Here is a 12,384-nt window from a genome sequence, read left to right as displayed (position 1 = left end):
ATTTCACTTTGAGTGTCTCCTCTGTTTTCTCTCCGTAAAGCCGTGAGAGTCTAAATGTGGCAGGTAGTGGTGCTGAGGGGAAGGCACGCTCTCTAGGATCACCACGCCTCGGCATTGCCAGCCTGACCAAAACTTCAGAGTATAGGTGAGGCTTGCATGCACTTACAGTAAATACAGGGATAATAATTACTCACTACCAATGGAAACTTAATTTAAGCGTAATGTAAAAAAAAAAAAAAAAAAAAAACAGTGCACAGTGAGTTCTATGTGCTAGTGATGAAAATTGATATGTATTCCTCGTCAGGCCTCCGTCCTCACCATCCCAGCGGTGTAAAGTGTACACCCAGAAGGGCGTGATGCCAGCAACACCCCCCCTGTCCTCCCACACTCTGGCTCAGGACAGCCAGGCCACAGATGCTCTGCCTTCAGACAGTATGTGTCTCTTTGCTTTTAGTTTATGTTCCTGTCAAAAATGTCCTTTAAAAGAACCTAGATAGTAGCAGTCCATTGAGCCATTGGTCATCCTGCCTATCCACATTCAATTAGAAGTACAACAATAACCTATAACCTATAAATAACACATCACTCACAGGATTCTTCTACTACCTACTACTACCACAAAGGCTCACCTGATGGAGTGGGTGACACATATGCTGACTATAGACCTCACTGAGGGATTAATTCCAGCCTGCACCCTTGTGCTGCATCTCGTCCTCTCTCCTCCACCCATCATTTCCTGTCTCTCTTCAATGTTAAATACAGAGCATAAAATTAAACAGAGAGACAGCTCAATTGTAACACTCCAAGGAAAAACACATTAGCAAGTTCCCTCAATTTAATTTTGCACACATTTGGATAAAAAAAGGAATTATTTGAGTACTCTCAGACTGATTAAGACATGTTACACATAGTTTTGTGAGTCAAAAGGGTATTTGGTTATAATATGAGTCTTATATTTAATTATGAGTAACACACATGAATAGTGTGTTTTTGCTTGGCGTGAAATGCAACTATTCTATAGCATCTTGTATTTGCTGAAGGCATATCAATTATAGACACATACTGAATTACCTGAGCAAAACACAGTTTGTGAGCATAATAACCTGAGGTTTGAAATTGGCATTGTAGCATGGTGCCAATTTCTTAAATTACCAATTCACCAGTGGGTGAATGCACACTGCACTTGGAAAACAAAACTAATTAAAATACGTATTTCTGATTCTGCAGACAGTTTGGCTGCAGACAGTGGCCGCTCCTCCACAGAATCCCCACTGTCCAGGACTTCTCCTGTGGGTATGAGTCCACAGGTCCGAGAGCCAACTCCTTCTCTGTCTGCCAGCCTGGGCTCAGCTGAGACACTTTGTGACGACGACGTACCGCCAATACCTTTGGACACGCACAAGGATGGTAAGTTGCAATTAAGAGAAATAGCTGCTTTAACCCAAGGAAAGGGGAATGAGATGCAAAATAAGTCATGGAGAAATATTCTGGTCCTTACAGCTATGTCCAGTACATAGCCACCACATGTACAGTAAACAGTATTTAAGTGACAGCAACTTGTAAGAAACTCATGGTAACTGTATTTTCTCTCCTCCATTTGCAGCCTCATCAGGATTATCTGTAGGAACAGTTGGACCTCTTTTGCTTGGTGAAGATGAGCTGGTTTACACGTTGGCTTCTGAAGTTGAGGAAAACCTCGATGTCACAGCTCTCATTGAGAGTCAGGGCCCGGCCTGTCGACCAACGAGCATCATCAGCTTCAACAGTGACTGTGGCCCAGCAACTGCCCTCACTACAGGCTCTCAACACATCAGCATCATCACTGCTTCAGATAGAGCTATAGAGGATTATCACATGCCTGCAGCAACCTCAGGGGTTACAGAGGTTGTTGCAATGGCAGAGGTTGGTGTGACACTGTTGTTTTATGCTTGGAGTAACTGGTATTTGACTGTCGGCATTATATCTGTGAAGGTTCTCGGTCATCCAGGTCATGGTAATCCAAAAGGCATTATAATTTAAACCAAAGCCAAATCTGATATCACTGTCTACTGGATTTCAAGATACATTGTTGTACTGATCTCTGTTGCAGGTGGCTATGGCCAAACTGCGGATAGAGGGCGAAGCCTTAGCCGCAGGGATGTCTAACTGTGGTTCACCCATCTCCTCCTGGATGAGCGATCTGAGCATGGGCAGTGAAGCAGACCAGTCTCTCCACAGTTTCAGTCAAACTCAAAGCCAGCAAGGAGAGGCACTGGCTGATCCTGAACCAAGCCAGAGCTTTGGAGTCGAGGGACTGGCTGGTTATGAAAGCAGTGGCAGCCCGAGGAGAGGGAGTCTGGAGGGAGGACTGGTGCTGTCAGACAACCTGAATGATAAGGGCACTCCAACCAAAGACCGGCTCAAGAAACTGCCTCCTTCTATGGCTAAAACTAACATTCAAATTCTAGTAGGACAGGGCAATTTCTCACCTTTCAAGAGCACCGTCAGTGTTCACCCATGCGTGGTTGTTAAACCCATGGTCCTGCAGGAACCCACCATTCTCTCCTCACCTACAAAGACCAACCTAATGAAAGACCCAGTCAAACCCAATGTGGCACTTTTAGCTTCTATGTCCAGCGAGATGAGCTTTGAAGACCCCTGGCTGAAGCGGGGCTTCGAGGAGGGAAGTTCTTCGGAGCTTGTGTGTGAAATGAAGCCAGAGAGAGAGGTGGAGCATTTAAAGAGCCACTTAGGAGAAAAGTCTGGAGGTGGGAATGGAGACAATCGGAGCTTCTGCAAAGATGGTAAGAAACACAGATAAGGAAAAAAAAATCAATAAAAAATAAATCAAGCCTATGTTCTTATTTCACTTTCTTTTTTTGACATCTCTCCATCACCAGGTGGAGATTATGGCAGCTCCAGTTCAGGGGGTGAGGTGGTGTCATCTCCAGATTCACTTAAGAGAGTGGTCGACGGTTGTGAGATGGTCGCTGTTGTCGCCCAAGGGGAATGCCTGACTAGTATTTACAGCCCAGAGATCCATCGCACAGCCAGTCTTCCCCGTGGGTGGCACCGTCTCAACCGCCATGATGGCTTAGACAGTGGAACTGAGTACCGTAACCTTGGGGTCACCACTTCAACCCCCTGTAGTCCCCGCGCCACACTTGACCGCTGGGGATCAACTGGAAAACAGGGATTTTTGTCCCACAAGAAAGGCGGAATCCCACCACTGCCACCGGTGCGAAAGTCCAGCCTTGACCAACGCAACAGAGCAGCCAGCCCTCTACACCAACCCACTCATGGAGCGTTAGCACTGGGAAATTCAACAGATGATGCAGGAATATCTGGATGTGGCTCTGCAGGAGCCATCAGACAGCGTGGCTCCAGTATAGACAGCAGTAGGCTTTTCAGCGCCAAATTAGAACAACTTGCCAACAGAACCAACTCTCTGGGCCGCGTCCACACTTCACACAGTGGTTCCCACCACTATGACTGCTTCTCCCTTGAGAGAGGCGAGAGCCTCAGAGGGATTGGAGGATCGAGGGGGGAAAGCACCATGCCTCGTACTGGACGCAGTCTCACCCGTGCTGGATCAGTATCTTCTCCCACTGGAAACACCAGCAATTTCAGTGGTAGCTCCAGTTCAAGCAGTGCCCCCCAATCACCCGCCAAGAGCAATGGCCAATCCAAGATCTCAGCCGTCAGTAAGCTGCTGATGACCAGCAGTCCCAAGACCAGGAGCCTGTCTGCCTCCAGCACCAAGACTCTAAGCTTCTCCACCAAGTCTTTAAGTCAGACTTCCAGTCGTAGCTCCAGCCTTCCTCCTAATGGAAAGGTAACAAGGAAACTATATGGCTATGCTCATTAAACTTTGTGCACTTAATCTTTTACAAAAGAGACATGCCTCAATAATTAAATGTAATTAAATCAATCTTTGACTCCATTTCTCCTCCATTATTTCCATAGCCTCAGAGTTCAGTCCAAGTACCTCTGCAGCAGCAGGCACCTGCTCCTGGATCCTGGTCTACTCAGTCTCTGAGCCGCAGTCGTGGGGGAAGCCTGGCTGCCAAATTGCCTCTGCGGGCTGTTAACGGTCGTATCTCAGAGCTCCTCCAGGGAAGCGCTGGCTCACGTTCCAGGGGTCATGCCCAGGGAGGTGGCTCAGAGTCAACAGAGGAAAGAGGTGGAGCAAGGTCAGCCAGTTTCACTTCTTTTGCATGTCAGTAATTTCGTAAAACTCTTCCAGAAATTAATTTGTTTACTGCTTTATGAAAATGCTTCTGGACCGTTTTCTTGTTCTCAGTGGAGGAGGAGCTGGAGCAGGAGGAGGTGGAGGAGATAGTACGGGAGAGGAGAGGGCAGCAGTGGTACAAACACTGCCCTCTCCCTATAGCAAGATCACAGCTCCCCGAAAACCACACCGCTGCAGCAGCGGCCACGCCAGTGACAACAGGTATGGGCTCAAGTGCACTGAGAACTATGAAATTAGTGCTTTTGTCTGCTTAAAAGATTTAGATTTCATTGTGAAGTGTTGCCTCATATCGCCTTTAACAGCAGTGTACTGAGTGGTGAGCTCCCCCCGGCCATGGGGAAGACGGCCTTGTTTTACCACAGCGGAGGCAGCAGTGGCTATGAGAGCATGCTAAGAGACAGCAGCGAGAACACAGGGAGCACCTCCTCTGCTCAGGACTCCCTCAGCGAGCACAGCTCAGCCACCACCTCCTCCCGGCGGAGCTCCAAGAGCAGCAAGAAGAGCAGGAGCAACACAGGTCACGATTAAACATATTTTCTAAACCTTGCTTTAATGATAGTTAGCACTGACAATTGGATGGACTATATGTAGGTGGCATAAAGACAGAAAAGCAGCAGGGAGCCGTGAATTTTATATATATAGGGAGATGTGGAGCATGCCTCATTTAGTAATGCTGTATCTCCCATAAATTTGTATACGACAGGGCTGTGAGTGTGATCTACAACTCCACTTCTGGTGAAAATGTGACCAGAAAACTGCTAAAGCTTTAATAAAGAAAGAGGTAGTGGGAAAACAGAGACCTCTGTGAGGAGAATCCATTGGTGAAAAGGCCTAATAAAAAGGCAATGAACGGGAGGGAGAAAAGTGAAGAAAGCTGTGGTTGCAGGAGGTGCCAGGTAGGAAAGGTGACCCTGACCATCCATCTGTGAAATGGTAAAAGGGAATCTGCTGGTGTAGGCTGTAATGAATATATATTCTCCAGGACACAACGCAGAGTGCTTGCTAATGTGCCTGCCAAATGACTCTCTGCTGGTTGAGCATGAGGATGGATATGTGCATAAAATCAGATTGGGGAGAATCAGCTCATCATGGTGTGTCTGATTATTGATTTAAATTGGAATTAGGTTTTCAATCAAAGGGTCGAGGATGCAGCTTCACCTCCTGCCATGCAGCATAAAGTCTGGATTTACTTTCATTTGGCTCCAACCACAACAGACTCTGTGGATCCGTGCGAGAATCCTTTCTCTGTCAAACCGCCACAGCACAACACAAAGAAATAAAGGATTAGGTGTAGCCAGTAACAAAGGAACAATACTTACAATTAAGTCCTGAATCACAAAAACTGAATGCACTGCAAATGGAAGAAAGAGCATGTGAAACAATGTTGAACTGAAAATGTTAATCTCATCTCCAGCTGAGTCTCTCCGTGTGCTCATTTTTGTTAGATTTGATTCTCCTGCTCTCCGTCTCTTCATGTGCTTCCCTCTATTCCTCTCGCACATTTTCTCATTCACTCATCCACCTCCTCTCTCCCCTTGCATCTCATCCTCCCTGCAGACCCACAATCTTTTTCTGTCCCGTTTTATGCTGCTTCCTAATGAAATACAAATGTCTCTGCTTGACCTTTCTGTGCCGCGCTGAGACCGAGAGACAGCTGCAACCTTATTAAAATCACCACTTTCTCTCTGGTCTGTCTGACAAACCTTATCACGGTGCTTTGATGAATCAGATAACTCTCATTCCTGCCGACAGGGTTGGCAATTTCTATGTAAAGCCTGCGTGTGGACGTAGGGGTGTGTGTTCAGAGTAGTCTAGTTGGCAGATTAGAGCGACTTGCTGCTCAAATCGAGAAACTTTTTTTTATCTCACTTTATACTCCATAATCTATTTCTCATTGTCTGTTTGCTTTACAAACACGTGGTAGTTTTTCTTTCTTTTCTCTCCAGTGATTATTCTATCACAGTCTCATTTTACACTACTCTGGACATGGGTTCATGTTATATCTGATATTTGATGTTTAAGGACCTTTAGGTTCCGCTGTATGGCTGTGGATGAATTTAACATTTAATGAAACACATATATTTTCTCTTTTCCAGAGAGTTAGATGAACAGATTGAAGATTGAGAAGAACTGTCTCTCTCATTTAACACACATTCAATACAAGACTAGACTCAGCAGTTTAGCTCAGCATAAAGACTCTAAACTGGGGAAACTACTTGCCTCCTCTGTTCCGGAGCATCCTGATAAATCTTGCTACTGACAAAAAGTGCAACTCTCAAAGCTAGAATAAATTAATCAACAATTGCTTCATTAAGTATAGTGAGGCTATTTTGTGCATTTCAGTGAGTAAATAATTCTCAGTTGTGGGTCTGTGAGCTAATGTTCTGTGTACAGCATCCTAATGTTTATGCCACTTCATGATAAGTTGTGACTAACGCTGCTTTTGGAATCTTCCCCTTAACGTTTCTTTCAGGGCTCCAGCGTCGTCGTCTGATCCCAGCACTGACCTTGGACTCTTCATCTTCATCATCACCTTCTCACCGCTCCTCCAAACAGGCCATCACCTCCTCCTCTTCCTCCTCCTCCAGCCCAGGGGCATGCTGGGTAGACGGCCCACTGGGGCCCCCTGCACCTTCGAACCTCCGGGCCGCGGTGACAACAACAGAGACCTTTGAAATCAAGGTGTATGAGATAGACGACGTCGAGCGACTTCAGAAGAGGAAGGACAAGGGAGGGAGCAAGGTGAGAGGGAGAAAGGAAGTGGGTGAGGCGGGTGAGGGGGGACACCAGCTGCTGTCAGCCTTTGGGTTTAGGTATGGGTCAGCTTTTAATTACAGTTTTAGAGTTAGGATCCTTATCTCCTCCCGTCCACACACTAACATGCCCTTGATCAAAAACCCATATAACTCACCATGTGGCTGACTTTCACTGGACGAGGGAGAAAAGAAATAAGAACCTTAAAGAAAGGGTGTTTAAGGCAAAAAGCATTTAAGTGATAAAGTTTGAAGTTACTGTAATCACTCCAGGCATTATGTTACTGACCCAACTTCATGGAAAAACGAATTACTCCTACGACAGAAGAAGCAGTGTTCTCAGATTCATGTGTACTACCCAGAGCTTGTAGTTTCACACCCAAACGTCAAATTGTAGTCGGAGAAAAAAGGGCACGTGAAGCTAAGAGATGACTGAGGGAAAAGGAAAAAAGCAGGAAAGGAGAAAGCGCCCGAGGACATGTATAGTGGTGGGTTGAGGAAGAATGATGGATGGATGTGGAGACAGAATTGAAGGAGGGGGAAACCGAAAGAGCGTGAGACCCACTGCTCTTGATAAATAGTTGTAGAAACACAAGAGGAAGCTGAAGAGGAAGGTAAAAGATTTGTGCTACGGTGTCAGGGAGGGAAAAAAGTCTAATTTAAAAAGTAAGGATTTTTAAGGATTATCAAAGAATCCACATTAGCACTATTCTGTACAGCCAGTGAGTATTTTTGTTAAATCCACATTACATTATCCTCTGTATTACTTGTGAACTATTGCGCTTTTAAAATTATTATAAATTCCTCAGACTTGGCAGAATATGTAATGAAGCTTGCCGAGTTGTTGCAGTTTTGGGGGGGGGGGGGGGGGGGGGGCATTTCCACCTTTATGTATTCAGTGGAGGGAGCAGTGTGAGCTTTGTGAAGGAGAGAAATAAAATATAGATTTACTCTGCAGCGGCATCAAGAAAGCCACTTAACCCCCCGCTGCTCCAGCAAAGCCGCTCAGTGTCCGAAAGTACCCGACTGCATTCGCAGTGGGGGTCGATGGGGTGTGAATGTGCGTAACTGCGTGGATGTTGAGCACGCCGCCGCTGAAAGGCAGCCACATATGTTTCACGACGCGCTCCTCTGGAGAAACAAAGGTGAATAAAATCCATATCTGTCTGCCGGCCTACTCTCTCTGTGTCAGGAGGTGGTCTACGTCAGTGCCAAGCTCCGTCTGTTGGAGCACCGCCAGCAGCGCATCAGTGAAGTCAGAGCCAAGTACCAGTGTCTGAAGAAAGAACTGGAACAAACCAAACAGTACTTGATGCTGGAGCCACACAAATGGACCACTGAGTGTAAGTGTAGCACTCAGCACCACATCAGGGAATATAATGTGTGTGAGAGAAAGACTAGTAGAGCGCTCTGCTTACTGTGTAGTAGTGTCCATCAATCAGGGTTATAACAACAGTGACGTTAATCTATTTCTGTTATTGCAAAGAACTGAATGCAAGAAACATTGCATTTGCGTGTCTCAATTCTTTCAAGCTTCGACATCCCCTTATAGTTCCTTTGTTCCCTAAAATGTCTCTGTAGCTTTGACAAATAGAACAAAAAAAATCTAATAGAAAATAACAATTTGTTGGGAGCTACTTCAGACTCCATCAGGTTTTGGCTGCAAGGATATTATTTTGAACAATTCCTTGTTGGTTTTGGATATTTCACGGGGTGTGACAATATGACGAAATAATTTCCCCAGCCTCGCGTTTCTAACTGATGCAGTGCGTACTTTCAACACTGTTTTAGCGTGACCTCTTTTCTCTGCATGTCCCCCTATAACCAGTTGAGCTGCAGCAGCCCTATGAAGCCGACTCACTGGAGTACCTGGAAGCTCTGGAAACGGTGACGGACAAATTGGAAACCAGGGTGAACTTCTGCAAAGCCCACCTCATGATGATTACCTGCTTCGACGTGTCCACAAGACACCGGTAGACAGATGGAGGGGCGGAGACCTGGAGGACGGAGAGGTAGACACACAGCCAGACTCAAAAAGACATTGATGTAAAGACCTTTTAAATAGATTAATAAAACGTGTTAAATGTCTCTTTAACAAACAAACGTCGTTGGAGGACTGGACAGCTGGAAGGAAGGACACATCGCCAAACTGATACATGTCACCCTAAAGTCTCCTCTGGATGGATGTGTGGAACGGACATGCACTGAGATACCAAACGGACCAAAAGACTATTGCGTTGGGTTTTGGTAACAGCGTCAGAATCAGATATGAAATAGCATCATATGGACTTTGAATAACGGCTGCCCAGGCAGTCTGAAAACATCAGACAAATAGAACAAGACAACTGGACTGCAGAGACACCTCCCAGCTGAATGTTCAAGAGTGAAATGAAAATAGCAAAAGAGGGAGGGTCTGAAAAAACTGCCATTTTTTTTTCTAAGCAGTGAAGGATGAAGAAGAGGTGCAAGAGAAGACAATTTCTCATCTGACATCGTTTTGGAAGAGCACTTTTTAGAGTACTACACAATGGCCTGGTATTTTTGTGCCGTACATAAAAGAGACTGACCAAGAAAAAGACTGGAGGACGAAGAAAATGATTTAGTGCCTTGTGAACATTTCAACAATACTGAGACCAATTCCCTTTCTCTCTCTGAATTTGTGTACACGCAGTAAGTATGGTGCTAGCATAGAACAAATAATAAAAAAAAAAAATACCCACAAAACGTTCTTGGTCCTGAAAACGATTTTCACGTATATTCATTAAATGTGATGTTTCACTGTGGGTCAGTGTTTCACTATATAATGAACTAATTATGTGTGTTTCAATGTATTGTCTTTGGTACATTGATGAAACTAAATTAAAAATGAAAGCTTAAAAAAATAAAAACTTAAAGGAGACCAACGGAGAAGCAACACCAAGTCAACGAAACCGTAATAAGGACCAAATTTAAGGACACACGCGATTTTTGTCATGTGTGTTTAGATACAGAGAAAAACAAAACAAAACAAAGCAAAACACTAGTTTCTTGTGGTGTTGTTTTTTTCCCTTGACTTCACTCACAAACAAAGCACATCTGAATTTTGACCCTCTGGGGTGTATTTCCCTTGATACAGACGTGATGGCTTTTTCATGTTCACGAAACAATGAGATGTCTGAGTCACACAGGAGTGGAAGTGAAAATGTTCCTCTCTGATCCAGTGTTAAGTACATCCATCACCTGAGTGACAGGCGGACTGTCTGTTGTTTGTATCCGTGTTGTTCTGCTCTATTCTAAAGAGAATGATTTGTCAATGTGTGTGTTTTATAATAAGGTATCCTTTGTTTTTTATTTGAGTGCAATGGGACCATGTAGAATCTATGTAAGATAAAGGAAATATAAAGAGATATTTAAAAAAAAAAAAAAAAAAAAAAAAGACTACACAGACTTTATGCCTGTGTTATTGGAACAAAGTAGTGAAATTAGGGTGAAATCTGTTTAAGTGGTTCCAGTATTGTGTGCCAACGTTATCAAGGAACAATTAAGAAAAAAAATATATAAATAAAGTGTGAAAGAAAAAGAAAGAAAGTTGATGACCATATTAAAAGGCATAGATCTCTGCCTGGTTCCATTTTTTTTGGATCGATAGCAACTTAAGATTTGTTAATATTATTATCTATGGTGCTTGAGATGTTTATGATCTAAATGTTTGTACAATTATAAATATATGAACGAGCCTGTTTCCCTCTGAAATACACAACACTACCCTTCACGTGCTTCTTCTACATCGCTGTCATCCCGTCGTCTGTCGTCTTGAACATCACGGCTCTCTCCTCTGAGTGGCTCTGACTCTGAGGCGAAAGGAGGAACAGACGCTGAGTTTAGAAGAGTGGAAATGCTGTAATGATACCACGATTTGTCAAAAGCGCTCACGTTATCTCTCTGCTGTGAGCACGAATTCCACTTTGTTTCCGTGACAGAAACAGAAACTCTGAGAGTTTTTTTTTTAAGGTTTTTTTTTTTATATATATCTCTGCACTGATGTGTAAAGGGGTAACAGGTATTAGTTTAACGTGCTACAGGGACGGCCGTGACGCGATCTAGCGGAAAATTACCCCAGAAACAATTTTGACAAACTGCTCTCGTGAAGTGTTTTCACTGGAGGCAGACAGAGTGACACCTCTGACCAGTTTCCCGTTCTTATCTCCCAGTTCACGGTCACGAATGAGAGTTTATTTATTTGAGCTCAAGAGCGCGAAGTCGCTGATTAACGTCCTTTATTTATTTTACATCTTATGATCTTAAAGAATTACTATGCATTTCAGAAAAATAACTGTACATACTTTTCTGAGCCCATGCCATCTATAAATATATATACTGTGCACATATCATATATGCGCTCATTTTTATTTCATGTATCTTTTTTGTAGTTTTCATTTGCTCCTCTTGTTTTTCCTCCCGGGGCTTTTAATGGGTTTGGGGTTCCTGAAAACAGTCACATCCTGTGTAGTTATGTGGAAACAGCACTATCATTTGACCAAATCAGGGCCAGGACTTTAAAATAGGGGTTTAATCTTTTACAGGTGAAGAAGGAAACCATTTAGTGTGTTGTTCTAGGTGATATGGCTGCATGTACTGCAGCGCTAACTACAGCCTAGCTAATTAGAAGTGAGTGTTTTGGGAAACCTGACCTTTGGACGAGCTGATGGCGTGTACTTGTTTCCTGAGTTAAGATGCTATGTGGGAGGGTTGTTCCTTGATACGTCACTGCCAAATCTACTGTGGTAGCGCTTTGTAATTCTAGCAATAACTGAAAGTCACACGGGGTTTCGGCGTCCCATGTTATTTATAGCTCGCAGAACAGTTTGTGTAAACTATGTGCTTTAAACCAGATTAGTCACCAGATGCCATCTGTAATGTCAGACTGAAGGGCAAACGGCAAAGACACACGGTCTGAGGAACAAAGTGTCATATGAGCTGTCTAGTGGGAGGGTTCAAGAATTATACTGTATTATCTGGAAATCTGACACATAGCATCTTTCACAGTGTCCTTAAGGAGTACGTTCAGCTGTGGGTGGGACCACGTTTACCAAAAACAGATGCTATCGTTAGTGTGAGGAGACAACTCAGTTTTAAGACAGCAGGGTCAAGCTGTTCAAAAATCTGGAGGTTACTGATGAAAACCAGCTTTCTGCGTCGCTCTGTTCAGAAAAATGATAAATACCCTCAGTAATTCTCATGCAAAGCAACAGCACATCACCCTTGTGTGTGTGTGGTGCGTCTGTGATTCAAACTCCCCTGTCCTTGTCCTTGGCCCACAGTCCCCTGCAGACTTTCTGGTTTTGTTAAATGTCGACTGACGCATTTGGTTGATGAAAAATATGATGGAGGGATGTAAATAAAGGAATGTATTGAAAGAGA

At 44.1% G+C, this 12,384-nt stretch overlaps 1 protein-coding gene across 3 annotated transcripts in view; it reads left to right on the top strand.

Moving 5' to 3' along the window:
- The window catches only part of kif26ba (kinesin family member 26Ba), a 74,588-nt gene extending 62,204 nt beyond the window's left edge, over positions 1-12,384 (top strand). For 2 of the 3 annotated variants that reach the window (XM_047580024.1, XM_047580022.1), the window contains exons 17-28: positions 41-145; positions 305-432; positions 1,228-1,407; positions 1,604-1,902; positions 2,090-2,783; positions 2,880-3,814; positions 3,946-4,172; positions 4,283-4,432; positions 4,534-4,748; positions 6,705-6,973; positions 8,177-8,327; positions 8,813-12,384. In XM_047580024.1, the coding sequence (XP_047435980.1) occupies positions 41-145; positions 305-432; positions 1,228-1,407; positions 1,604-1,902; positions 2,090-2,783; positions 2,880-3,814; positions 3,946-4,172; positions 4,283-4,432; positions 4,534-4,748; positions 6,705-6,973; positions 8,177-8,327; positions 8,813-8,961 (3,502 nt within the window). In that variant the 3' untranslated portion in view covers positions 8,962-12,384. The remainder of the gene's footprint in view (positions 1-40; positions 146-304; positions 433-1,227; positions 1,408-1,603; positions 1,903-2,089; positions 2,784-2,879; positions 3,815-3,945; positions 4,173-4,282; positions 4,433-4,533; positions 4,749-6,704; positions 6,974-8,176; positions 8,328-8,812) is intronic. The other variant, XM_047580023.1, reaches the window with a different exon arrangement.

Source organism: Mugil cephalus, chromosome 3 (assembly GCF_022458985.1).
Source record: "Mugil cephalus isolate CIBA_MC_2020 chromosome 3, CIBA_Mcephalus_1.1, whole genome shotgun sequence".
NCBI classification, from domain to species: Eukaryota; Metazoa; Chordata; class Actinopteri; order Mugiliformes; family Mugilidae; genus Mugil; species Mugil cephalus.
The sequence above is the reverse complement of the archived record's forward strand: the minus strand, read 5'-3'. Positions and strand labels throughout refer to the sequence as shown.